The 27,374-nt window shown below is 52.0% G+C and overlaps 9 protein-coding genes across 9 annotated transcripts; 4 read left to right on the top strand and 5 right to left on the bottom strand.

The window, feature by feature from the left end:
- Positions 1 to 26: 26 nt before the first annotated feature.
- Positions 27 to 1,198, bottom strand: AYO20_03175 (hypothetical protein; the record flags this gene model as incomplete). The annotated part of the gene is made up of 2 exons (XM_022641478.1): positions 27 to 927; positions 987 to 1,198. The coding sequence occupies 2 exons, from the start codon at positions 1,196 to 1,198 to the stop codon at positions 27 to 29; spliced, it is 1,113 nt and encodes a 370-aa protein (XP_022502680.1).
- A 446-nt stretch (positions 1,199 to 1,644) lies between these two features.
- AYO20_03174 (hypothetical protein) lies at positions 1,645 to 5,461 on the top strand (the record flags this gene model as incomplete). Its single annotated transcript, XM_022641477.1, has 5 exons — positions 1,645 to 1,725; positions 1,782 to 1,999; positions 2,057 to 2,424; positions 2,474 to 2,741; positions 2,797 to 5,461. The coding sequence occupies 5 exons, from the start codon at positions 1,645 to 1,647 to the stop codon at positions 5,459 to 5,461; spliced, it is 3,600 nt and encodes a 1,199-aa protein (XP_022502679.1).
- A 978-nt stretch (positions 5,462 to 6,439) lies between these two features.
- Positions 6,440 to 8,630, bottom strand: AYO20_03173 (hypothetical protein; the record flags this gene model as incomplete). The annotated part of the gene is made up of 3 exons (XM_022641476.1): positions 6,440 to 6,623; positions 6,677 to 6,797; positions 6,863 to 8,630. 3 exons carry the CDS (start codon positions 8,628 to 8,630, stop codon positions 6,440 to 6,442), a joined length of 2,073 nt encoding a protein of 690 aa, XP_022502678.1.
- A 1,935-nt stretch (positions 8,631 to 10,565) lies between these two features.
- Positions 10,566 to 12,533, bottom strand: AYO20_03172 (hypothetical protein; the record flags this gene model as incomplete). Its single annotated transcript, XM_022641475.1, has 2 exons — positions 10,566 to 12,385; positions 12,437 to 12,533. 2 exons carry the CDS (start codon positions 12,531 to 12,533, stop codon positions 10,566 to 10,568), a joined length of 1,917 nt encoding a protein of 638 aa, XP_022502677.1.
- A 334-nt stretch (positions 12,534 to 12,867) lies between these two features.
- AYO20_03171 (hypothetical protein) lies at positions 12,868 to 15,351 on the top strand (the record flags this gene model as incomplete). Its single annotated transcript, XM_022641474.1, has 1 exon — positions 12,868 to 15,351. The coding sequence occupies one exon, from the start codon at positions 12,868 to 12,870 to the stop codon at positions 15,349 to 15,351; it is 2,484 nt and encodes an 827-aa protein (XP_022502676.1).
- Positions 15,352 to 16,617: 1,266 nt separating this feature from the next.
- Positions 16,618 to 19,241, bottom strand: AYO20_03170 (hypothetical protein; the record flags this gene model as incomplete). Its single annotated transcript, XM_022641473.1, has 2 exons — positions 16,618 to 19,056; positions 19,122 to 19,241. 2 exons carry the CDS (start codon positions 19,239 to 19,241, stop codon positions 16,618 to 16,620), a joined length of 2,559 nt encoding a protein of 852 aa, XP_022502675.1.
- A 1,736-nt stretch (positions 19,242 to 20,977) lies between these two features.
- Positions 20,978 to 22,400, top strand: AYO20_03169 (hypothetical protein; the record flags this gene model as incomplete). Its single annotated transcript, XM_022641472.1, has 2 exons — positions 20,978 to 21,023; positions 21,148 to 22,400. 2 exons carry the CDS (start codon positions 20,978 to 20,980, stop codon positions 22,398 to 22,400), a joined length of 1,299 nt encoding a protein of 432 aa, XP_022502674.1.
- Positions 22,401 to 22,735: 335 nt separating this feature from the next.
- On the bottom strand, positions 22,736 to 24,453 carry AYO20_03168 (hypothetical protein; the record flags this gene model as incomplete). Its single annotated transcript, XM_022641471.1, has 2 exons — positions 22,736 to 22,852; positions 22,963 to 24,453. The coding sequence occupies 2 exons, from the start codon at positions 24,451 to 24,453 to the stop codon at positions 22,736 to 22,738; spliced, it is 1,608 nt and encodes a 535-aa protein (XP_022502673.1).
- Positions 24,454 to 25,628: 1,175 nt separating this feature from the next.
- Positions 25,629 to 27,103, top strand: AYO20_03167 (hypothetical protein; the record flags this gene model as incomplete). Its single annotated transcript, XM_022641470.1, has 4 exons — positions 25,629 to 25,663; positions 25,713 to 25,735; positions 25,789 to 26,153; positions 26,204 to 27,103. The coding sequence occupies 4 exons, from the start codon at positions 25,629 to 25,631 to the stop codon at positions 27,101 to 27,103; spliced, it is 1,323 nt and encodes a 440-aa protein (XP_022502672.1).
- Positions 27,104 to 27,374: the final 271 nt, after the last annotated feature.

The following is a 27,374-nucleotide window of genomic DNA, read 5'->3' as shown; positions in this document are numbered from 1 at the left end:
GAATTTCTGCTTTGCGTGCAGTCTCACTACCCCCGGTTCAACGTGTTTCCAGCTCCTTTCGGGTTAGCCTCTACAAACTCATCCCACTCTCGTGCCTTCATCGTGGCAGCGTCGACTTGCTCCATATTATCCTCATCGGGCTCGGCCTGAGGGGCATTGGCGTTTCCTCCACCGTCAATAATGCCACCCCTTCGGCGCTCTTCTTCCAGATACTCGTCGATGCTCATGGTAGGGAGGTTGTGTCCTGGCCTGAATACGCCCTGTCGCAATTGGGTCCGCTTGTCTGTGAGGGTGAAGGGCTGAAGAGGTTTTCCGCTAGAACTGAGTAAGGGGCCTCCTCTCTTTCCAAGGCCTGCCATTGTAGCAGGCCGGTCTAAACGCTCCGAATAAGCATCAGACCTCGCGGGAGCTCTCTGATCTGGCGGTGATAGCCCGGGCCTAGCTGGCTCGGTATCCCGCATCTGAGATAATATTTCCAACTCCTGATTTATCATTTCCAGAGACGAGAACGCCTTGTTGACTAGGAGAGCAATTTCGGCCAGATAAAGACTCCGAATGGTCTCGTCGTCAACATTGGATTTCGTGGATTCGTCTCTCAGATACTGTTTTGTCAGTGAATTTGTGATGCACAGCGTGAGACGAACACAAACCTGCAACTTTTGCTTCAAAGATTTTTCTTGTTGAAAGCGAGAAATCTTGATCCTTCGTTTCTCCTCGGGGCTATTCGAGGAGACTATTCGAAATGAACCGCGCTGTTCGAGGTAGCGTTCGTAAAGTTGGCGATCCGAGGCATCTAGCAGACCATATTGATCTAGTCGGGTCAAAAACTGTTCGAATAGTTCTGCGGCGTCCCGCAACGATGATAGTCTGTTTTCGCCATATCCTCTGATCTTGACTTCGGCCAGTAGACAGTCCACCGTCAGGTATCTAAGACAATGTCAGACGAATACTCGAGAGGCGCAGCCATGCCAATTCTCTCTACATACTGCAGGTCTTGCGTAGATATGTCTTCAACCTCTTCATTCGTACTGAACAAAGAGAGGTCTTGAATCAATTTGCGACACTGTTCGAGGTTGTCGATGATGGATTGAAGGGTGTGCTTGAAGTTTGCGCTCCGGGGGTCGAGGCCATCCAAATCTTCTTGCTGTTTCTTTGCTTGGTTGAACAGCACCTTCAGGGATGGTTCAGGAGTGTCCATGATAGCCTAGCCTTGTCCGGTTTCAGTTACTGGTAAAAGTGAGGTTATTGCGTGGTTGGGCTTCTTCTTTGGCAGGATGAAGGGTTCGATGAGGAGAATCTCGACGAAATGATCGCTTCGTTAGACAATTAGAGCGTTCGACCCGTAGTTCAACCACCTCTTGCTGTACTCGACGCTCATAGGTCTACCGTAAAGAATTGCTGAGCAGAAGATTAGAAATAAAGGCACTTGGAGGCAAACATGATCGGTCGGAAGGCAATTCACTCGCACCAATCACAAATACATGCAGTGCCAAGGCCGAATATCGCAACCGACTTTCATCTTTTTCCCCAAGTGACGATTCATGACATTCAGTGACTCACGCATACTTCATCTTCACTCTCCATTGACCTCTGTTGTCTCTCTTGTCTCCTTGCCATGTTGCAAAGGGGCCAACGGAGATCATCATGGCCTCCTCCGCGACTCCCCAGGAAGGAAACGCCAACGATGAAATCCCCATGGAAAAAAATGCTGGCCTTGTGATGGGCGTATGTCACTCCCTGTAATGTTTGGTTTGCTCGCACTAACAAAGGTATGGCCACAGACCAATAACAGCAGTATTGTATCCAAAAGGAGTGTCGAGAAGCTATACCTTCCTCAACCGCACTTTTATCGCTACTTTGTCAAGAAGCCGATCCGTCGCTCTCCCACCATTAACCGTGGATACTGGCTCCGCATGAGAGCAGTCGATTGGGTGGTCAGGCAGTTTCTGGAAAAACCCTCTGACTTACAGAAGGTCGTCATCAATTTGGGCTGTGGCTAGTGAGTAAGGATGTCGACAACCTATGCAGTGCGATCAAACGCGACTTACCCTCGTAGTGACCCGCTCCCGTTCCAATGGATGGCTCAACATCCCGACTTGTGTGGCAACACCAAGTTCATCGATATCGATTTCGAAGAGCTCATGATCAGTAAGCGAGAGATTATCTTGAACACCCCCAAAATGAGAGATATGCTCTCGAGGACGGCGGACACGACGGACTCGGCAAAGGGAGTCGTGCTGGATTCGGATGTGTACGTCGCCATTGGATGCGATTTACGAAACCCTCGGAGGTTGGAGCGACTTCTAAGATCCGTTATCGACCTCGACCAATGCCTTGTATTCTGTCTCGCCGAAGTCAGCATCACCTATATGGCTACGAAGGACGCAGATGATCTGATCGCCTGGACCTCCACCCTGTCTCCAGGTATGCTGATCTCTTCCCAGCTGTGGATAAAGTGACTGATGGGGCTCAGATGTGACTTTTTGTCTCCTGGAACAACAATCGCCGGATCGTCCGGACAATCCATTCACGGCGGCCATGTTAAAACATTTTGCTAAACTAGGCACACCCCTTCGATCCGTGCTCACTTATCCCGGTTGTCACACCCAGACATTACGTTTTCAGGACGCCGGATTCCCGCATGTCGAAATACAAAACCTTTGGGAGCTTTGGGCCGACCCCAGGTTTCTATCCCCATCTCAAAGAATTTCTCTGGATGAAGTTGAGCCATTTGACGAGTGGTGAGTTAATGTCAGATCATCCCAGTTTCCTTATGTACTGAGAACTTGGGTATAGGGAGGAGTTTGCTTTATTCGCATCTCATTACTGTCTAGTGATTGCACAAACAGGCCCCGAACCTCTCGTGCCAGAGCAGCAGAGATCGAGGAGGGCATCAGTTGATAGTTTGGTATCAGACCTTTCAGCAAGGACCGTCTCTCCCCACAGAGATAACACCCAATGGTTTGCATACAAATACTCCGCGAATCCAGAGAAAGAAGGCAGGGCCCATCATGGTTCTGCTTTTATAGTCCCAGGTCAAGACGCTATAGCCCTCCACGGGGGCATTGGTACTGGAGGTCGCTTATCAACTACTTCGGTCTACACATCTGCAGACTCGACACTTCCGTATCCCTCCGTTCCACCGGATGAAGTGGGCGCCCGGTGTTGCCATACCATCACCACACTTCATAATGGGCAGAATCTTCTCGTTGGTGGTCGAGGCTCACCATCGTCGCCCCTGAAAGATTGCTGGCTTCAAACAGACTCGAAATGGGAAAGAGTCCACGATCTTCCAGAGCCTCGATTTCGACACCGAGCAGCGGCCGTGGTATTACCATATGACCAGGATGGCGTTGTAGTGTTTGGTGGGAAAACCTCAGCAACCAGTGTTGCGATTGACTGCCTGCTGTGGGACAGGGAAAACGGCTGGCAAGTTCTCCGCAGTCTCAAGTTTGACCCTATGCCACGCTTTGGGGCGTCTTTTGTCCGCCTGGGCTTCAATCACGGTCTCCTCCTCGGCGGAATGCGACAGGACGGAGTCATTTGTCAGGGCCTGTGGAAATGGAGACTGATCATCCGGGATAACAAAGTCATGGGAATCAATTTTAGGGTATCCACGGCGTTGGACGCCTCTGCGGGCATCTGGCCATGGCTAAATCGTCTAGGGGCTTCTTACAGCGTCATCAGAGATGAGATTCTGCTCATTGGTGGAGTAGCAAAGCACGGCTGCATACCTAAGGATTACGAGATCCTCTCCATTGTCGGTAGCTTTTCTGCCTTCAGCGACTACGAGAAGGAAATGGAGTTCAGAGTGGCTTGTGTTTTGCCCAAGAGGGATCCGAATGTACCGCGCCCTTTCCTCATCGGTCACTCAACACATTACACCGCTCGACAAACCACTCTGATCGTTGGTGGCGGGGCGACTTGTTTCAGCTTCGGCGCATATTGGAATCCAGGTTGTTGGCTTCTATATGATCGAGAAGCAGGATTGAGCTCACACTGGACGATGGTGAAGCCAGAATCCAGGAAATCTGCGGCTCAATCGACGACGCATGATGGCATGGCTGCGGGCGTCTCAACTCCCATCAAACATATCAAGGTTGACTTGGAGCAAGATTTTCTACGTGTCCTGAGCGAAGGCAGGCCCAGAATCCTCTCAGGTCTGGACTTCGGTGAATGTGTATCTTCTTGGACAGCAGGATATCTCCTTTCGAAGATCCCAACCTCAAAATCCATCGTTGTTCATTCTGCTCCGGGTCGGACAATGAACTTCCAACGCAAAGACTTCGCCTACAAGACGACCTCGTTCCAGGAATTCATCCACCAACTTGAATCAGACCCGAATGCGCACATGTATCTCCGTTCGATTTCTAGTACTAATCCAACCACCTCACCTGCCGATCTCTCCACCGACTGGCCCGAAATCGCGACCGATTTCCACATCCCGTCTGCGCTCTCCTTCGTGGAAAAGAACCAGCACAGCAGCCCTCTCCGGATTAGCGCAGATGTGAACATGTGGCTACATTACGACGTGATGGCTAACGTTCTCTTCCAGATCCGGGGCACCAGGAAGCTTATCCTGTTCCCTCCAGAGGATCTACAACATCTGAATTTCCCACCCGGTTCGACAACATCCAGTATCGACATCTTCGAGCCGGCACCACATCCAGGACTGGGTGAGGACACGATCAAGCCCGTGCCAAATACACGGCCTCACATTGCAATCTTGAAGCCCGGCGATGCTTTGTACATTCCACCATTGTGGGCGCACACAGGTACTCCATTGCCATCTCTAACAAGGCCTGAGCCAGTCTCGATATCAGTATCATCGTCATTGTCAGAATCCGCTTCCCTGTCCACTTCAACGTCCACCTCTGCACCGGCAGCCGCAGCCACATCAACCACCCTATCCCAACCCACCCTCGAATCCACTTCAACCACCACCACCACCACCGAAGACAAATTAAACGAAGAAAGCCCCGTCCCGAAGACGACCACGGACGCAGATTCGAGCCCGAACGCATCATCAGACTCGAGAATCAACATCTCCGTCAACGTCTTCTTCCGCACGCTACACCCGCACAAGTACGCCGCGGGCCGCGACGTGTACGGCAACCGCGACCTCGCCGCGTACGAGGACGGACGGCGGGACGTGGAAAAGATCGTCCGCCGCTTTCTGAAGGTCGACCGCGAGCAGGACCACAACCATGACCACGAGCATGACGGCGCTACACAAACATTTCCGGACGCAAAGGGCAATGGAGACGGAAAAGGCAAGAGTAAGAGTAAGGGAAAAAGCAAAAATGCGAAACAACAACAACAAGGAGGAGCGGAAAGCATCGAGATTGCAGGTTCTGGTTCCGGTTCTTCGCATGACATGGGCGCGATCCCCAAGGACATTGTCAGGGCGTACCTGACCCGGTTGGCCGACGAGTTGAGGCAAAAAGCCGACAAACTGTAGGAATATTCATGTTGGCTTGTCTAGCAGCCTGGCAGTTTGGCAGTCCGGCGGGATTGATGGCCGGATAGTTCGATGATTGGTTCAACACGCATAAAAGAAAGGAAATGGTAAAGGAAAAGGGAAACAGGAAATTTCAAAAAAACGGAGAAGAAACGAATCAACTTTCGCTGGCCCTCTGGGGATGCCACCTTTGGATTGGTTTTTATTATTGCATAATTATATTATACCGAACACGTTAATCACGTTTGACGATTGGGGAAAAAGAACGAAGAGCGGAAAAACGGAAAAATGGAAAACACCAGATTATTGGGGAACTATAAAGCGTCGAACCTTTACTCGTTCAGTAGATAGACTGAGAATGAGGTCGTTAAGATGTTCGCTCTCTCGCTCTCCTGAGCTCGAACCACTGGTTGGCTCCAGCATCTTTGTTATAGCCCCCCAAACATCCAGATACTGACAAGCCAGGGGGGACCTCTATAACCCTCCGCCACAACGCACGCGGCACAGCGTAGCGCGACCTTGACGCCGCGAGGCCCCAAGTGTTGATTGAGCTCCTTTACCCAATGTGAGAATATCAACACAGAACCAAAAGACCCCATTGCGCGCGCTACATGTCCAGCGAGGCCCTGCCTACTTTTCCAAATAACCATCCTGGCCAAACGCGCCCCATCATCAGGTCCTCATAACAGTCATTCAACATCCGTTCATCCATCATATATCCAATCCGTAACATCTGTAGTCATAGCACATTTCCCTCATCGTAGATCGACGCAATATCATCATAGTAGCAACAACAATCACAGCTACTGCAATAGGTGCCAAAAAGTCCACCCGTCTGGGTAGCGGCACAGGATTGTGAGGCTCAGTCCAGCTGTTTTGTATCCGATGGACACCCACCTTCTATAGGCAGAGTATCAGGGGATAGGTCTGATCAAAGACCAAAGCCAGCGAAAAGAACGGTCCGGAACCACTCAAGGCTCACGACCGTGCATATGGTCTGTTCATTGCAGCGATCTCCCGCGCCACGGTCGCCCATTCGAGTTCCCTCTTCGCAACCACACCGCGTTTCTCTTGTTGTATTTCGTCCCACTTCATCAACTCGTAGACGAAGCGCAGGTGCGGTTGGATGATGACGTTGAGGCGGCGAGCGCGAACAAAGCAGCTACCATGGGTATAAGCATCGACCATCAGTGGGAGTGGCTGGAAGGGACTTACTATGCACGGGGAAAACTCAGTCCTTGACTTGCCATTACTTCGGCGATGCAAATAGTTGCAGAGCGAGAAACACCGACACGACAGTGGACTAGTGTTGCAGTGCCATCTTGTTTTCCTCGTTCTGAAGTGTGCGTTAGCATCCAATTTCTGTAGTTATTCTAATGGTCTGCTGGAGAGGAATCTTACCGATAAATTCCAAGCACCTTTCCATTTCCAACGTCAGTTCATCGATTCCATTGTCCTGCACACGATCCACCATCATCAGGTTCTCTCGACCCCAGTCGTTGACTTCCTTTTCTGTCCAGGAGACCGGCTCACCGACACTCAGAATTCGTCTAATGCCCAACAGCTTGAGCATTTGGGGGTTGTTCGCGTGTGTCAGGTTGCCCAAGTACATGTACGGAAGGATGCGACTTGGTAAGCTACCGTCGAGTTTGGTCAACCAGGCAGGCGCTTCAATGGATGACAACTTCGAGGAATCAAATTTCGGAGATTCATCCAGTATGCGGCATTGAATGGCGTTCAGTAGTGAAACGTCTGAAGGATACGCGAAGAAATTGCGTCGCTTTTCACAGTGCAAGCGAATCCACGCTTCGTGCAAGGGGACACCTTCGGCGTACATAAAATACGCAACGGCCAGCATTGATGTTTCGGTGTATCCATCTGCACAGTGTAGGAGGACGCGACGAGGCCGAGGTGCGAATTCAGTCATCTGGATGTCGCCATCTTCATCTTTGCATTTATTGACAGGCTTCATGGTATGAGTGAGGTTGTATAGCCATCGACACATACGCAGGATGCCATCGACTTCAACCTGGGACCATGACGGCGGTAGGATACTTCCTGAGCTGGGAAACGTCAGGTGGACAGGATCGTCGTCATCCTCGCGTTCTTCGAGCTGTTTCAATTTCGCAGCCAGAAGTTTGTCGTCCGGAAGGGAAGCGTGATCACTGGCTTCCACATAGAGATCGTAAGTCGGATCATCAAGGCTTGACGGAGGGTTTGTGTAGGGGCCCGGCGAGGGGCCTTGGAACACAGCCTGTGAAATTTCCGAGGCCTTGGACATGGCACACATTTCTCGCCTTTCTTGCTGGAGAAAGTCGAGTGTGTGGTCCTGGTATCTGCCTTGGGAGTCGATAGCCACCAATTCCGGATGTGACTGTTCAAAGTCCTCGAATGACTGCGTCAACACGAAGGTGTGAAAAGTCTCAGGACATTGGCCGATGCTCTCCAATTCCTTCCGCCATTTCTTCTGGACAGTTGCTGTTCTCTCAGCAACAGATTTGATGATACGGTGATCGGTATCTTCGTCGCCATAAACGATAATGTCGGACACAAGGGCCATCTTAACCGCTTGGATATGGAAATTGCGCACCGAGAAGCCTTCTCGAGGGTCACAATCTATAAAACCCCGGCCATTACCTTCTGACAAGTTAAGGATTTCATCTGGGGCAATGGCTCCTTTGATCCTCGAGCGACTCAGATCACCACCGGCCTTGATGATGGTTATCCCTCGCAAGCACTTTGGTATCCTGCGCAACGACTTCTTCCTAGCGACAAAGAAGGCTAATTGGATATGGTTTTCAGGATGGAGCCCGTGCAGCCATGGAAACACTGACGACGGATGTGGAAGGGGTTGACGCGAATAGTGTTCGACCGCTTCAGCCAGCTGTTTGGCCGAGATGCCATATATCGGCGGAGAATTGCACAGCTTCTGGTAGCTGCTTGGAGGGTGGAGGAGCGAGGTGGGTTTGGGAGCGACGTTTCGTAGTGGAGGAGAGTTTGGGGGAGTGATTTGCGTCTGTGAGGGAACAGGTCCGGGCGGACAGTAAGGGAGATGTTTGTTGGGAATGGGTGTCGAGGATCGAGCTTGATTCAATGAAATGGTCGGGCCGAGGGGTGGAGGAGTCGATTGTCGAACCTGAGGTTGTTGCTGAACCACAACTGTAGCCATCTCCCTGTTATAGATGGAGAGACAAGGCGAAATATAACTCGGTTTGATATTCTGAGCAGGAAACTTGTCCCAAAGGCTCGTCCTGCCCCCACAGGAGTCCTAGCCGGCCCTGCACAACAGCAGGTATCGGGGAAAGCGTCGAACACGTGCTGCCCCAGTAGGTCTCCTTTAATCACAAACGACCGATATACTAGTGTTTGAGAAGAGACGATATTGCGGTACTCCCTCGCCAGGCACTCTCGCAGCGCTGTCAATGGGCAAGGATGGGTGCTGAGGTAGAGGTTTGAGCCAATGGAGGACAGGATATAGTTCGATACAAGTGCCGTAGGACAATGTCGTGGTAGCCGAGGAGAGGGGCAATAGAGACGAAACGTTGACTCTGAGTCTGGATCAAGTTTTCTGGTAACAACGAGAGCAAACAAAGCAAGAATCCAAAAGTACTCAGATACAAGGTGGTCGTGTCGAGTGCGAGTAGTTGTTGGAATACTCAGCAGGTGGGAAAGTCTGGAGAAGGGAAGAGAGAGGAGATCCACAGTAGACGAGGTGATTCCTGAGGGCGGGACGAATACTGGGTAGAGAGGGGCAGGAATGGAGGGATGGTGGGCCGCCAAGTGTTGGAAGGAGGAGCTTCGAGCACGAGCCAGGGCCACTAAGAGGCAGCCAAAGCCAGTTCCCCATCAGCCCAGCCCATCATCGCCCATATCGCCCACCCAGCGTTCGGGGGGAGCCAGGCCTAGGCAGGCTCTTCCGTGCCAATGGTCCACTAGCGATGCCTGGGAACGCGAGGGGGGCGGTTCGGGGGTGTGGAGGCTGGGCGCACTTCCACCAGTTACATGCCCCAAGAATGGCTGTTTGACGGGCCCCCGGGCAAGCACATCGCGAGTTGGCTTAGTCCAAGGTTAGTGGGCTAGGTGGGCGACACCACTGCAGCCATGCATTAGCCGAACTTATTGAGCTTGAGAGCACCCAGATGCTCTCTCTCTTACTCTGCCACCATGATACCGGAAAAAGCAACAAAGAGGAAAAAACATACTCTGCGCCAATTCTTATCAGAGCATACGTCCGCCAAGAGAAGGGGAAGGATATGAGCACCCACCACAGTTAGGGTTGGTAATTGGGCGTGAAGCGCAGCCATCAGCCAGCAGCCAGGTCGAGACGCACGGCGCAGCAATCACCAATTACCAATTGGCGCACACTCCAAGATCCCCCTCCCTCTAGCATCAGATCCCTGCTTCCACTTCGACCCAACGACTCGATGATCCAGCATTTGGTTCTGCCGAGGGTGAGAGGCCGGCGATGGGATTTGGCCATGGTGGGTAAGAGGCGGGACTACCAGTGATACCAAAATGTCAAGTCTGGGGAAGCACAGGCGGGGTCTTCAATGGAGTCCACGTCCGTCATCCGGTATCCGACAACATTGTCAACTATCTGACAGTGATGGAAACTGAACATGGACGAACAAAAGGGTGACCATTGTGATATTCCCAGCGTAGAAGGTAAAAAGAATCATTCAGTGTCCGAGAGGACTACACAGGGCAAGATGGATGACGGGCGACCTAGAATGTCGATCACTTCTGCGCCCTATGATTTGACTTTCCGCCCACCTGGAGCAGCTCCCCATCCGTTTTGACTCTGGTGCTCTGCGATCTTCGATCTGATAAAACGATCGTCCACCGAGCATTTCCACCACCCTGTTCTTTATTGCTCCATCCCCTCCCGTACCGATTTTGTCTGCGATCCGATCTCACAGCATCACTCGCGACGGTTCATTTGCCACAAGAGGGGGATAACATTGACGATGTGGCAGCTTAGGGCTGTCTACTCCATGATTGGAGTAAAAATAGTGAAACCGGGAGCAGCCTTTCTGTCCGACCGTGGTGAAGTACCAGAGCGTGACCAAAACGTATGATGTCGCAGCATTGCGAGGAACAAACCTCAACCAGCCGCAAGGCAGAATAGCGACGCGACCGTGTTATCGTCCTGGTGACTATTGTAACCGGCACATCCCCCGACAGAAACTGCGAATTCCTCTGCGAATTTTGACGCGACGGCCCAGGAATCTGCCCATTCTCTCTTTTCACCGTGAAAGGACATTAATGGAATGTTGCGTCCTGTTAAAAGGTTATCTGCCTGTAGTTGTACCGTAACCGCTAGAAGCGGAGTGGTAAGCGAGTTGCCAGACAACCTCTGTTCATGACGCATCAGTCGAGCGATCTCGTCATCCGCCGTCAGCGCTTTATCATCGGCCAAACTCATCTTTGGGGCCCCGTTGTCCGATTTTTGATCTTCTTCCTCCGCAATGTATTCTTCCGGGGGCTGATGAAGTTCACTGTGTACTGTGACCGCTGATAGGCCCTCCCTCTCCATAAAACTTGGGTACAAGATGTAATCACCACGCGCTTGCATCATTTCAAGCATTGGAACCATCCATGCTGGATATTCATGTGACAGCAGTGGTGTGGATTTGGTCTTCGACTTAAGCTCTGGATCTCGGAGGAGTCGATGAGACAGGAAAGCGTGAAATTCCACCCATCGATCTCCAAAATAGAGCACCGCAGAGGATGCGGGTACTTGCCAAAGGGTGAAAGGCTCCGCAAGTTGTCCTCCATATGGCGCCTTCGTTTTCATGTCTGGTCCATATTGAGGCAGATCCAGCGAGATACCAGCCATGAGTTCGATCAAACCTGCTCTCTGTGATCCGTAACGATACTCAAGTAAAGTGTACATTAGAAACTGGAAGTAGTTCGGTGAGAGCTCGATGTTGGGTGAGAGCAACAGAACGTGTGAAGTACTCGCTGCAGCAGGGTAGAAGGACTCGACTGTTCGCATACACGCTTGAACAGGGGTCATGAGTCTCGTGTCCAGTCTGTGTTTGATTGTGAGTCTACTCTCGCTATCGGCGCCATTAGCAGGCCATCGGAAATTTGACAAATATCGAGTGAGGAAGGGATCAACTTTGCTGGGGAGTTCAATCGTCAACCTCGGAAGCACCCATCCTGAGTAGTCGGCGTCCTTGATCGAGCTTAGAAGCCGTATCAGTGAAGCTGAAGACCCAGGCTGCGCTTGGATGACGATGTCAATCTGGACTTTATCGAGCTTTGAGAGGGATGCGGCATCCAAGAATGAGACCCACGACAAACTCTGCGGGTTGCTGGGAAGCATGATGAGAGGAAGACCAGTCGACAATGTCTTCTCCCTCAAAGCATTGACCAGATATTCATCCTCGTTTTCTGTAATTATAACCGCATGCAGTTGTATGACAGAATGAATGTGTCCCAGACTTGCAGCTGCACTGACCTGCAGCCTCTGTATAGACGACTGAGCCGCGTGGTCAGGTCGCGCATCGTGGAAATTGATATTGCAACCTAAATCTTCCATCCCATTTGTGGCGCGGATGTCTGACCAGGCTGCGGCATCACGTCCCATAAATGCCAGATGAACTCGTGTCCTGTTATGCTGTGCCATTGCACACGCCATAGGCAGAACCCGAGGGACATTTTTCAAGTCTGAAACGGCGAAGAGAATATTGCCTTTCATATCTCGGACCCACGCATGCTCTTGTAAGGTAGTCGCCAGTTCGTAGAACATTATAGGACCTTCATAACTCCGATCGGGATATTGGAGCGTGTCCTGAGGTTCACTCCCATACGGACCACGTATCCCCGGGCGTAAGCGACCGTAGCGGTGATCGTATCGCTCAGATACAGGAGGAAGATCTGTTGGCATGTACTTAAAGAACAGGTACAGGAGCCATGCTGCGAGCAAGATCAAGATTATGCGTCTGCGCCTAAAAGTCTTCCACCTACCAACGAGGAGGTTGTAGGTTTTTGACCGACGGAGTGTGTAGGTTTCTGACTGCTCATGACTTCTGCTTTCTGGATGAAAGCGGCTCCTGGCAGCCATTCAAGCCCAGCCGCGGAGCGGATGCGGTTTTACATTGATGTAAATCGTGTCTTTGTGAGAGTGAAGACGCGACCAGGAAATAAATGGACGAAGTGGGCAATTGGCAAGCTAGAAAATAGTTCTGTCTGACACAGGTATGTCAGTCGCCAATTGGCACATCTCTTCGGTCAGACATAATCATTTCCAAGCTCCCGTGTAGCTCTATTAGTCTCGTCCAAAGAACTTGAACTTCGCTACGATCAGTCCACTTCCATCCCGACATGTAAATCGACAATTTCTCGACCACCGAGAGACAACTTCTGGCGACAACGGTAGAGAAGCCTCAACCGAGGCAATGAGAGGCTTATGGACTCAAGCGTCTCGACCCAGACTGAGAAGCTCTCACTACCACTGTTCCGCAGACTCCATCAGCTCGATGCTTGTTCGGAAGACCACTACCAGACCTCCACGACGCCGGCCAGGCTTCGGTGACGCTTTTACGGTCCTGCTGACCCCTGTCCTTGCGGCCGCACTGTTCGTTGACACAAGTTGGAAGGCAAAACAGAGGAAAGATTGGGATGAAAGGCTCGCCGCCATCAACAATGAAATAGATACACTCAAGGAGAGGGAACGGCAACTCCGGAGTACCATCCAGCTCCGTAACCCTCTGTCAGGACTATCTCAACAGCGAAGATACTATGCGACGGCCGTGCAGGCGCGGGTGGAGGACGATGAGATCCCCGGAGAAATTGAGATGCCAATTTGGCCGGCAGACCTAGGCCAGGAAGACGGTGTGCTGCAAGAAGAGAAGATACCAATACGACAAGTGCTGTCTGCACGCGAGTTCTCGGCTGAGCAGTTATCCAACTTCAAGCGCTACCATCGCCTGAATGCGATCACTCTAGCTTTGAGGATGCTCCTGCACCTCCGTGTTGGGCCCAACCATTTCTACTCGATTGTTCCATCGGATGACCCAATCGACAGCACGACCCTCGAAACCCCTGAAGATATCAGCGCTCTTTCAGACACCAATCGCTTGGCCGAGATGCTCGCTCTGACACGAAAACAGATGCGATCGTTGGGAAATCTGGAAGACCTTTTCTATGTGGCACCCCGCATTCAAGCGCAGGCGGCTAGAGGCGGTCTTCAGCAAGCCATAAAAGAGCTGACCACTGAATTCGATGCCGGGCGTATATCATTGACTGGGCTGATTGACGGTTATGGAAAGGCGGTGCTACACACAGATGAAGTTCCCTCTGTCTCCGTTTACGTTATGCTCATTCGGTCTCTTTCAAAAGTCGGGAGCCACAGTCTAGCTTACCACGCCGTGGCCGCGCTGAAGAGGAGTACACTTCCACTCTCGGACCCAGCAATCTTCTACATGCTCTTGCAGATTGGTCGAGCCTGCGACTCTCGGTCACTAAATCATATGCTACACTTCATAGCAAAGGCAGATAATCCTCTCAACGTTATCCACAAGTGGGAAAAGACACGCGTCAACGGAATGGACCTCCCGGTTCCGACTACTCTGAATCCACGACTTCTCATGGTCTTGGTCTACACCTCCCTGAGATGCGAGCAACCGACACGAGCAGAAGCATGGTTAACCCTCCTGCGTGAAGCAGATTATGGGAGCATGTGGAAAGATGACCTCTTCAGAAGCTTTCTGGCCTACTACTCTCAGCATGGAAACTGGGACGAGGGCAAAAAATGGTTACAGCGATCTGTCCAACACGCACTGACAATCGCGAGCCAGTCGGTTGACCGACTTGCACGTGTGATCTACCGTATGCTGGATCTCTGTGTGCGTTGCTGCAAACTTGCAGAATATACAACGATCCTTGACGCGGCAGTTGATGCGGGCATTGGGCCGCCACTTGTCGATAAAACCCAGAATGATCGCAGGACATTCCACCCGCGGACTCGAAGCATCCTTCTTGAGTGGGAATCTCTTCCTCTCCCGGACAACGTTGACGAGTGCCCTGCACAGGAAAAGGCAAGATCGTTTCAATTGGCATGCAGGCCTTTGATGGAAGAGCTTTCTGGATCCCCTTACAAAGCCCCGACCTCCCAAGAGAAAGGGGATAGCGAGCTGGTGCTGATGGCGCCCACGGCCCAAAGCCCCAGTCTCCGTTATACCGTACGCAGAATGACGCCGGATATTCCAGACGCCAGTGCCAGTGGATATTCGTCTGTTGAGCTGGATAAATTACAGAGCAAATTCCTGCAGCAAGAAGCCGTGATTTCCCAGTTAAAAACAAAGCTTGACCTTACGGAACTACGACAGAAGTCTTATCAACAAGAAACAGCTCAGAGAGCACAAAGATGGATCAGAAGCACTTCGGCACTGGCACACGAGTTGCGGGAATCGAAGGAAGACTATGAAAAACTTCGGAAGCAGAATGAGTTGTATGAGAAGGAGTGCGCGGATATGCGAGCAGAGATGTCAGCATTGAAAGCTGTTGCAGACCAGTGGATGCAGCAACGACAACAGCAGGCGGAACAGAATGCCTCATTTTCGACAGGGCTGTCTGAAGACAAGAATGCGGGTGGTGAATCGCAGGAGATGGGGCAGGAAAAGGAAGTGTCGTCTCTACAGGGAACAAAACGAGCACCAATCAGGGCACAAACCTCCCGGGAACCCACAGTCTCAACCAAATCAGTCGAAACTCCTGCGGCTCGGCGATACCGTTCAAAAATGGGTACCCCCCTGACCGATCCAGCGGAGGTCAGAATTCAAACCTACTCGAAAAACTTCGACAAAGATGCTAGACCGCGAACCTTTAAAAGGGTTCATGTCAAGATGCGACCGGCTCCAGACTCATCTTCGATACCTTGAATTGAGAGGGTCACAGGCTCTCCGCTCCCGGCTCGCATGCGCGGATCTATATTAATGGCGGCAGAACGTCAGTTCAGCACCTGCTCAATGCGCTATATCCGAAGCCATTAGCCTTCGTCTCCAGGTCCACATGGACAGGTGAATTGAGCCCCGTTCTAACTCGCGATGCCCTGGCTCGATAGAATCGACATGCGGCCACGAGAAGGGCTAGTCAATCAGTATTCTGCGGACACGGTCGAGGTCTCCACGTCGACTGGGTCTATCATATGCTGGACCGTATGGTGACAGAACAGAACAGAACAGATAATGATCGTCAACCGCCCATCATCCGTCGCTTTGAAATCTTGCCATCAAACAACGAACGTGACTGCACCACCAACACCGTCATCCAGTGCCACGGTCCCTCCAAAAGTCGAAAGTAAAGGTGGTGGTGAGGATGAGACGAGCCGCACGAGACAAAGGCACCCGGTAATTCCAAGATCGAAGACTAAAGACCGACGCCTGGGGCAGAGATGCATGGACGGAGACGGGAGAGAGGGAGGGTAAGGATGGGATACTGGCTGAAATAAGATACTGCCTAGGTGCCTAGGTGCCTAGGTATCAATATAACCCTGGAATCTAAGCCCCTGTGACACATACCGTGCCTACGATGCTCTCACCCCATGCTGCAGTAAGAATGTACAACTACAGCGATAACCATGGCCAGAACAGTGGTAGTCGTAGCGATAGCGATAGCGGTGTGCAGGGGGGCACCAATATGATCCCTTACTCTTCACAGTCAAACTTGACGCTAGGACAGCAAACATGGCATTGACTCATACTCGAAAGTGACGACGCTCCAGGAATCCTTCCATCGGAACTCCGTGTCATGTATGTTTACCAAAAACAAAAAAACACCGGCAGCTCTCCGCTCTTCCGCCCGGCACCCAGTTGCAAGGGCAAAGACTCCAAACTCCCCGACTTAAGTAACATGTAGGTATCGTTATAAGACCGAGATTGTGCTCGTGTTCGGAATGGTGACTGCTTGGGTTCGACGGCGTAACACACTTCAATACCCATTACAGATATCGCTTCTCTGACCACAATCGTGTCGCTCATCTTGGATGTCGGAATTGGTGGAGAACGTCTCAACCTAGTCCCTGTGGTCTCCGCACTCGGGATTGTGATAATAACGCCGGCGTCCAGTAGGACTGTTGTCCCGGTGTAAGAGACACATATCGTCGTCACCCTCGTAGGTTGATCTCCTGACAGCTTCGTATTGTTTGTTCATTTTGTTCGATCATCCACCAGAACTTTCAAGGCTTGTACCCCGATGCTCAATAGTTCCGGATCTTTGGTCTGCTTCAGACAAGTCTTCAACTTTTCCACGGCGCCTTCTTTCTTGTACGCCTCTTTTACTTTTAGTGCCAATGATTTGTACTCCGGCCCGGCTTCATCGCAACATAACATGCTCCGGACCACGACCAAGCCTCTATGCACCACGCCGGGATCTTCATCGAGACAGAGCTCTAGAAGAATCTCTGGGGTACGTTTAAACTCGAGCATCGCGGATACGATGTTGATATACTGCTCCGTGAGCATTGCCAGAGCCCCACCCGCGGCGCGCCTTGTGGGCAAATCTTCGACATCGGCCATTGCCACTAGGATACGTAATCGCTGGGCGGCACGTTTCGAACCGTCGGCGAATTTCTCGACTCCGGTGGGAACAACGGTCAAGTTACATATCAGTTCGCAAGCCGCACGGCGGACTAGCTCGTTGTTTCCCAGTAGGAAATCTTCAATGTCATCCCAGGCTGATTTGATGATAAAAGAGGCGGCATTGGAGGTAGGGGCTGATGCAAGGTTGGTTAGGGCAAGAAGACTTTCGAAGACCGGCAATAGATCTCGCGGCTGGTCATTAAGAGCTGCCCCGCCTGGGGTCTTCAGTAACGCCACCAAAGGTGGGACAGCGTCAGTGATATCAGGTGTCGATCCGGGTGGGAAGACATGAGCTGGGTTCAAGGAGATAAGGATACGCGCGAGGGCGTGGGCAGCCTCGGGGTGGGCTTGAGCGCTGTTCTCAGGTGACTGTAGACTTCTTTGTGCGTGAGAAACGAGAAGCTTAACGGCTCCCTGCTGAGCGATCTTCCCTCTGTCTTTTGGGTTCTTGGACAACGACAACAGGATCCTATCGCTTAGCTGTGCTGTAGCTGGAGATCTGCCCTTGTTTAGTCTGATCAGTGAGGCCACGACTCCAGCCTCGACCACCGCCGTGCAACGTGCCCGTACATGTTCGTCATCCTCCAAAGGGTTCGGTTCGGCGGGTTTGGTAGCATTCGCATAAGCTTTCAACTGCGACATCTTTTTCTGCTCGTCGGACAGACTTGGGGCATATTGAGTCAGATTCGAGATGATACTCAGTCCGCCGACCACGACTTCCGGGCTAGTATGGTTTTGGTCGAGGACCTCCAGGAGTGAGACCAGGAACTTGCGATCTTTGGCGAGTGACTCCTTCACCTCGGGCTTTAAAGATGTATACGCAAGGCCTTCAATCGAGTCAGAAACGTTCTTTCCTTCTTCAACAATGGTGAGGGATTTCTTGAAAAGGTCAACGAGTTCACTAACATCATCATCCGCCTTATTGGCTCTCTGATCTCCAATCTTGACACCCGAAGTTCTCAACTTAGCCAAGACGGTGGCCGCCACCGATGGCTGCTTGCCGGTCCCGGTGCTCACTTTGTCCGCGAGCCAAGCTGCGCAATACTGTGCGATTGCTGTCCGACAGGCGCCATCAATGCAAGCAGCATTGAGCAAGAAGAGAAAGGCGTCGTGGACGAGAGGACTGCTGAACTTTCTGTCGAGAAGAGGCATGATGGAGGCCAGGAAGCCTTCCACCAAAAAGAGCGGAGCCAAGATGGCTGGAATGACCGGAAAGAGACTTGCGCCAGCCGAAAAGGCCAGGACTAGGTCGTCACCCTTCTTCCGTTGAACGTGACTCGTGATGTAATTGGAGAGATATTCTTGGCCAGACGGTTCTGCCACTTCAAAGAATTTGGATAGGACGAGAGTCGCTTGGCCTCGAACGTCGGGCGGAAGTCTCAGATCCAGGGAGCCCATGAGGGCCTCAAATGCATCTTCATCAATGAATACATGCAGCCGCTGGGTGTCGGCAATCAACAGCAGGGCAATGCCTTTGAGAGCTCGACCATCATGATCGTGACCGGTTTCCATCAGTTTGGCAAGGAAGAGCTGGAACAGGTCATCCTCCACCCGGAGTCGGACCTCCTCGCTCGGCCACAGTGCAACATCAAGCACGACCGAGCGCAAGCAATTGGCCGCTTCGTCACCTCTTTCATAGACATTGTCGAAGAATGAGGTAGTGGACACTTGAAGCTCAGTCGCTAGATATGTTCGAACTGCGGTACTCCGTTTGGCGAGTTCGGCGATGATAAAATCCTGAGCACCGGACATGGTAGACTCGCGGCATTCAAGGATGATTTGCAAACACTCAAGGGCAACGGGGCCGGCATTAGAAGCCTCGGGGCTCTTGAGATATTTGACAGCTTCATCGCCGGCCGACTTATCGTGGTAGAGGGCGTATCTCCTTACCAAATCCAAGAGGGGTGAGTTGAGCTGGTCATCATGATGGATGGCGAAAAAGGCGGCCTGGACATCCGGGTTGGCATGACCCAGTGCAGCAGCTTCTCTCAGCTTTCTCGATGCTTGCTAGAGAAAAGTATAGTCAGCGACACAATGTTCAGAAGTAAAGATCACAACAGCCAAAAACCTACCACTTTATCACCAGCATTAGAAAGTTCAACAGCTTCCTTGGCCAATTGGGAGGCGCGTTCAGCGTCGCGTTCTTCGGATAATTTTCGGTTCATCCGTTGGACGGTCGACATTGAAGACATTTGGACCAGTGAGGCGAGGCGGTGGGGGCAACACGCCTGAGGTCGGAGAGGGAAGGCGATGCGGAGGAGAAGGGAGGAATTATTGAAGAACTCGAAGTATTGAAGAGGTCGAGCACTTGAAAGGAGAAGTGACGTGAGATCAGGAGGCCAATAACATAATTTTTAAAGGGGTGAAGAGCGAGCAGAGGAAGTGGACGGAAGCCGGGAGGCGTACGGCGAGCGGCAGGCGGAAGGATGGGCGGTGTCTGGCTGGATCTGAGAGAGCGAGGCGGCGAAGAAAGAAGCAGAGGAAGCGAGAAGTGCGTTCGATAGGTTTGACGGGGGGTTGTTTGAAATTGGTCAGCTGATGGGAGATGCGGACTCGTGTCTTTGTCTGTGTGTGTATGTACCGAGTATGTCTTCTTCTTCAGGTTCGCAGGTGAGGCAAATGTGGTGGGCGTTTGGGCGTTGAGAGTGGACGTATATTTGTCTGGATGCTAAAAGTGAAGCAAAACCCTGAGGCTGGTTGTTTTTTATTGATAGCCAAATAGATGCAAGGATTGTCGCAATAATCGGCGGAATAGCGAATGGGACTTTGTTTTTCTGGTGATCCCCAACTCCAAGATGGACGGGAGCCGATGTAGGAGCGATCAGACCAACTATGGGCCACGTGGGATGCAGGAAAAAAAAGCTGGTGGATGGTGCAGTGAGGCGATTGGGGGAAGAATGGAAAAAGTTTTTCTTCTTCGTTCTGGTGTGATAGCGACAACGGTTGTGAGAGGAGGGAAAAGGCAGATGCACATGTAAATTCAAATGCAAATGCTGGTTATTGGGAGATACGAGGAATCAGACCGGGAACGGAAGAATTGATCAGATGGAGTAATAATTATTAGCTTGGGAGTTTTGGGGGGGTTTTGTTGGTTGGTAAAGGGGGGAGGAAAGTAGTGTATGACTCAAAAACATGAAAAGTGAAGGGGGGATTGAGAAGTAAGAACCAAAGTGAGAAAGAGTAAAATTGGCAAAACGACGGAGATTAACATGTGAAGCTCCATCTATCTTACGACGGAGTATTGTTGTTATTTTGTTATTATTTTGTGCCTACATCTACAGGGAGGACTCGGATGAGGGATTGTTGCTTATCTTGTCTCCTCTGTCTCTTCTGTCTCTTGTATCCAGCAATTCTCTCACGTTGCGGTCTTGGGCGCTTGGGCTGGCTGGATGGATAGAGGCTGCCTGGCCTTATCTATAGATACGCGTTCTCTTACCTACCTACCTACATGTACATAGGTAAGCACCTAGGCATCCTGGGGTTCCTACTAGTAGCCTAGTGAGCTCTTCGCCTACAGCCTAATACCTAACCACCGAACCACCTAATCTCGTGCCTAACCTCGTGCCCTACGCCTATCGCTTTTGTGCTCTCGGGCCCCAAGGGTTTCCAAGGCGGTTCTCGTCCGCCCTCACTCTTACCCAAGGGGTCTAGGCGTCCAGTGCCTTGTGCTTGTGCTCCCACCTGACGCTGAGACTGCGATGGGACAGATGCTCGTGATGCTCAACCATCAACCATCGATCCACTGTGGCACATCATCGCATCAACTCATCCGTTCTTCCATCTCAGCCCACTCTTTCACTCGCTCAAGCCATCTCACTCCTCGCCTCTCATATTCCACAAATCATCTCCTCTCCTGGATTTCTAATATCTTGGTCCCTGCTATCGTCGTCGTCATCACCACCACCACCGCTACCAAAACCACCCGATCATGAATGCGGTCGACGCATCCGAGCACTTTGACAAACCCTCCCACTGTAAGTTTCTTGTACCCGCGCCCGCCAGAGCACAAGTTGGCCGCTCGCTATCCATCCAATCACCTCTCCCCAAATCCTCACAAGGCTGCCATTAGACTGACATCCCCCTGAACAACACAAACAGCGGCCGAACAATCACCCTCACTCCTCACAGTCATCCTCGACACCAACCCAGCAGCATGGTCATTGCTCTCCTCGACCCTCCCTCTTTCCAGTGCTGTCGCCAATCTTCTCGTCTTCATCAATGCCCATCTGGCAGCAAACTACACCAACAAAGTCGCCGTCATCGCTTCTCATTGCGACAAAGCCACATGGCTCTATCCAGCTCCCACCGAACAGAGGTTGCCTCGATCCATCTCGGCTCGAGCAAAGCGACAACCTCATGACTCGTCTGGAGACGACAACCTCTCCGATCCCACCAAAAGACTGAAACTCAACGGGCCAGGAGGGGATTACCACCCTCCTGGCTCGACTCCTAAGCCTCTCTCGTCCTCAGCAAACACGGGCAGCAAATACCGGCCCTTCCGCCTTGTTGAGGAAGAGCTCCTGCGTAACCTGACCGCGTTGCTGTCCAGCACGTCTCCAGATGCCGTCGCTAGCAACTCATCCACCATGATTGCTGGCGCCCTCACTTTGGCGCTCTCCTATATCAACCGAGAGTCAATCCTGCTCACGGAGTCTCTGGTGGGATCGTCAAACACTGCTAGTGGTGGTATGAGACCCGACGCCACCTCGGCGGCTGGCGAAGGAGCAACTCAGTCACTTCAATCACGTATTCTCCTCATCTCAGCATCGCCTTCAACCGATCTGGCTCACCAATACATCCCGATCATGAACGCCATATTCGCGTGTCAAAGACTGTCTATCCCCATTGATATATTGCAACTTCCTCTCCCCGTCTCTTCCTCCGCGTCCACCACCACTACCACAGCATCTTCAAATCCCACCTCAAACACTCGCTCCTCATCACACTCAAACTCGACCGTCTTCCTCCAACAAGCCGCCGACGCGACCCACGGCATCTTCATCCCCGCCCACCTGCCCTCACCCAACGATCTCAACCCTGTCAAGACGGCGTCCCAGGCCCTCCTGACCTATCTCCTGACCAGCTTTCTGTCCAGCCCCTTGACCCGCTCGGCACACTTGATCCTGCCCACCCGCATCGACGTCGACTTCCGCGCCGCCTGCTTCTGCCACCGCAACGTCGTCTCTGTCGGTTTCGTCTGCTCCATCTGTCTGAGCATCTTTTGTGAGCCGCCAGAGAACGGTGACTGCCTGACCTGTGGCACCCATCTCGCCGTAGACGACCGCGGCTACGGGAAGACCCCCTCCGTGGTCGTGACCTCCAAATCCAAGAAGAAAAAGAGGCCGCAATAGGTGGCCGGCCGCAAGTTGCGCACCGGCTGGAACGGAAAGTGATCAGCAGTGTATTCTTAATAATAGGCCAATTTCAAGGCGATTCGGTCCGTAACAGACGGCCACAAAAGTTATCAGACCATGAGTGAATGCGAGGGAAAATCGGCTCAGGCGCACACAGATACAATGTTTGTCTAGACTAGGGTTTTTGGGATTGTTTGCCTATCAATATGAAGGCCTTAGGGCACCTTGATGTTTTAGGGCACGCGCGCAAAGAAAAGGCTATGAATATGCCCGCCTCCTTTTTTACACGCCCTTCTCAATCCTCCACCCGTAGTTCCCAGCTCTGCGACGGTTCACTGTCTCTTCCCTGCAGCATCTCTGAACTCCCCCAGCACCGGCTCAGGATGACGAAAATTCGGCGAGGCAGAGGCCTGTGAACATCGGACGTTCTTTCCCGCGTGCCAGAAGACCTGTAATCACCTCGACCAGAGGGTCAACGCGGATGACTGTGTTTTGCTCGAGAAACTCGGCCTCCCTGGGCAATGGACCCGTGGCCTTGGCTTCTTGACATGGTGCATACCGCCTTTGTCTCTTCAGAATGCATCGAGGCAATGGCAAACGAATCGGTGTTGTGGCCGAAATAAAAGTAAATCCCGTCACGGCTTTTCTTGACTGCTAGAATTCCAATGGCGCCAGGACAATGGCTGTTGATGACACCAGGATGACCCATGAAGTCGTTCTTGATGACAGAACTCATCGCTTCATCTTCGTTGCACGATTCGAGTTGTCCTTGTACTTTACGCACCGAACTGTAGATCCGATCGGCAGCCGTGGCGGCGGCACTCGTTGTAGCCATATGTTCACCTGTCCCACTGGTGACCGTGGCTACACAAGTTTGAGTGGGATCCTGTGGATCAATAGGGATCACAGCAGAGCCGACGCCAACAAGAGCGGCCGGACCACACCGACCCTTGTGTTTCATGCCAATGCCTCCCGACGATGCGCCTGCAGCAATCCGCCCAAAGCAGTCAATTGCAATGGCGCCGACTGTGTCACTTATGTCGTCTTCCCGGTCGTTGTCACGGTAAGCAGATCTTGACGTGCTCAACCATGGTTTCGATTGATCTTGGGCGGTAAGATTGGGTGTCTCGCTAGACGGCCCATCGAAAGAACCGCCTAGTTTCTGACGCTTGGAAGAAGACGCTAACCATTGAAGACTGTCATCGCTACCGGCCTCAACGGAATCGTGAGATGCGTTTCCGTCTGCCGTGTTTTGCTGAGCTGGAGGCTGAGGGGAGATCAAACGGCCATGTCCTGGGTTCTCGGTTCCCCCGGGGTGTGATAAGGTAGGTACATCTGCAGTCGAGGCCATCAATGGGCGTCTCATAGAAGGCATCTGTGAGAGGCTGAGTTGTCTTCCATGGGTAGGAGGTGATACCGTGGGGCTGGGGGGAGCAGCAGCCGGCGTCGGAGTACGACCCCACTCATCCGGTGGTTCTATCGACCGGTACAGCTGGTTCTGATCTTCTCTCGCCGCCTCCGTCTGAGAGACGTCTGCAAGATCATTGATCCATTTGATCCACCTCTCACGCGCACTTTTCGAGACTAGGTAGTCATGAGGAAGAATTGCTATACCGTTATCTGCGGCGAAGTCGGTCGCACCAGCGCCTACCAGTAGGATTGGGGGAACACGCTGGAGGGACATTTGTTTTGTGGATTCGGCAAGAACAAGGTGAGCGACTGCAATTGGGTTTTTGACCTGGGAGATTGCCCCGACCGCGCCACTGCGGCCATAGTGATCGACCACGGTGGCATCACATTCGACCTGCCCAGCTATGGTCAAGTTGCTTCCATAGCCGGCATTTGTGATTTCTCTGTCCTCCAGCAGCCTTATAGCCATCTCCACAGCATCAGTAGCATCACCTCCGTTCCTGAGGACGGCCATTCCAACCTTGGCTGCATCGTTGACCGCGGTGAGATGACTTCTCTCATTTTGTAGACTGTGGAACCCGGCACCAGCGTGGATGAAAATGGCACACAAGTCGCCGGGGTCTTGTTGTCGACGCGGCATTGGTCGATGTGGGACGAAAAGACAGGAATGAACTTTGGTCAGCAGGCAGGACGTGTTTGAGAGCGATCAAGGCTCTGACCCCAGTTAAGAGGACCGTGGGAAGCAGTGCTGCTGTGAGAATGAGTTCAAGCTGTACAGTGTAAACAGGGCACGGATTGTCAGGCAGAGAGACGATGAACCAAGTGAAAAGAACGAAAGGGATTGAAATCCTACTTATGGAGACAGCTGCGGCAGCATGCAGACTTGCAGACTTGCAGGAGAAAGGAAAAGTTTGAGCTTGAGGATGCTTGCTTGAAAAAAATGAAGGAATGAAGAGTTGGTGAACGAGTGAGGGAGAGGTCAAAAAGAAATCAACCGGAGGTCATCGTCGTCCTCTTCCGGCAGCTGAAATCGACAGCCTGCTTGGCATGTTTGGAAGCCGCGACCTCAGATGAGGGCGCGACGACTGTCCCCCATGATTTCTTTATACAAAACGGTGTTTCTGTTTTTATTTTGTTGGGCATGTGCCGAGTACTCGGTAACGAGATAGAAGGACAAGAAAGGCAAGTACGATGTTGTGAGGAGGGGCTGAAAGGGGAGGTGTCAGTATAGGAAACTGGGCCGACCCAGACATAGGCGCCACCATGCCATACCAACACACAAAGCATTTCCAATCCCAGCTATCTACGTGCCATAATGTTAATGCTATGCTCTACAACCGACGACGAGCGACTATGTGACTTGGAGAATAAACTACCGGGTCTATACAAACCAAAGGATTCTTGATTATAATGGTGAGATCGGACAGCCACGTGACACTTTGGAAAGTACCAGCTGTGCAGTCACGTGGATAACATAATCCGCAGCCCACTTTACGAGCAATGGTGCTTTGCGTATCGGTGCCCAGCGAGCGGCAGCCCACCAACTGCCACTACTACTACTACCAACGTTTCGTCTCACTGCTGTCCCTCAATTGACTCGTCTTCCACCCACAATTGGAAGCTGCCTGCACACGTTTGTGGGTTGGAAATACGGTGCCTGGGTCACTACACCTCCCTTCTGCTATTCTTCTCTTCTCCTTGTTGGCGATGATCCCTCCGACCAGAACCGATTCATCCTAGCGACATCCTCATCCTTCTCGTCGCATCGTCGTATTGTTGCTGCTTCTCGAGGTGGTCCGCGAGTAACCGACCAAAATGGCTTCTCAAACTCCCGCCGTTGTCATGGACAAGTATGGTCTCCTTTCCGAGCACCTGTATCTGTTGCTGACGGTCAAGTAGCGGTACCGGCTTCTCGAAATTAGGTACGCCCATCGACCATACATGATCGTTACCCTTCTGACCTACCTCAACTTAGGCTTCGCCGGAAATGATGCCCCTTCCTTTGTATTCCCCACGGCCATTGCTATGAAAAGTGGTGCTAGCGGCGCTGCAGGAGGAACGGGATCAGGAAGACCGGCGGTTGCAAATAAACCCTCATTCCTCACTGGCGGTGCAGGACCAAGTTCCAATCTGGCGGGCAAGCGGGGCACAGAAGACCTCGACTTCTTCATTGGAGACGAAGCACTTGCGGCGTCGGCTGGTCCTGGCTACAGTATCAACTATCCCATCAGACACGGTCAAATCGAGAACTGGGACTACATGGAACGGTTCTGGTCAAACTCCATCTTCAAATACCTGCGAGTTGAGCCCGAGGATCACTATTTCCTCCTGACAGAACCCGTGGGTCTTGCTGAAACCACCCGTCTGTGTAGTTGTTGACTGTTTTCTAGCCTCTGAACCCGCCCGAGAACCGCGAGAACACGGCAGAGATCATGTTCGAGTCCTTCAACTGCGCGGGTCTATACATTGCTGTACAGGCCGTTCTCGCCTTAGCCGCCTCGTGGACATCTTCGAAAGTGACCGACCGATCTTTGACGGGCACTGTTATCGATTCCGGAGACGGTGTCACCCATATTATTCCTGTTGCTGAAGGATACGTTATTGGCTCATCGATCAAAAGCATACCGATTGCTGGACGGGATATCACATATTTTGTGCAGAGTCTATTGCGGGACCGGGGAGAACCGGACAGCAGTCTCAAGACAGCCGAGAAGGTCAAGGAGGAGTACTGTTATGTCTGCCCCGACATAGTCAAGGAGTTCGCCCGCTATGACAAAGAACCTGATAGGTTTCTCAAGCACACCGTGACGCAACCCAATGGCAGGTCTATCACGATCGATGTCGGCTACGAGCGATTCCTCGCCCCCGAGATCTTTTTCAATCCCGAAATCTATTCTTCGGACTTCCTCACTCCCCTTCCCACCGTGGTCGATGGGGTTATCCAGTCATCTCCGATAGACGTTCGAAGAGGGCTCTACAAAAACATCGTGCTGTCTGGCGGGTCGACTCTGTATAAGGATTTTGGTCGGCGGTTACAGCGAGATATCAGACACTTGGTCGATGCTCGTATCAGAGCGTCGGAGGCTCGTAGTGGTGGAGCTAAGAGTGGTGGTCTGGAGGTCCAAGTTGTCACCCACAAACGACAGCGACATGGACCATGGTTTGGTGGCAGTCTACTTGGCCAGACACCTGAATTCAGAAGTTACTGCCACACCAAGGCCGAGTATGACGAGATAGGGCCCAGCATTGTCAGGAGGTTTGCTTTACTGGGAGGCCCTGGTAGCACGTAGAGCTGGTAATCTGACGAGATAGAACGGCAGGAATCGAGAAAAAAGATCCAAGACTCCAGATATCATTGACGACATGCTTGGGTGTCCTCTTACTCCTTTTCGTCCGCTTGAAGTGCAGTGTAGTCATGACTCTGGATAGCTCTGGCATCAGAACAAGCTGTCCGTCCCATTGCAGGGCATTTCACCTTTTGGCGTTAGAAAGGCGCAGGATGGGTGTGGTGGGCGCAGTTACACGATTATATAATCACGTCCAATCGAAGGTCGCAGCGTC

Source organism: Fonsecaea nubica (assembly GCF_001646965.1).
Source record: "Fonsecaea nubica strain CBS 269.64 chromosome Unknown Scaff14, whole genome shotgun sequence".
NCBI lineage: Eukaryota > Fungi > Ascomycota > Eurotiomycetes > Chaetothyriales > Herpotrichiellaceae > Fonsecaea > Fonsecaea nubica.
This window is presented reverse-complemented; position numbering and strand designations above follow the sequence as displayed.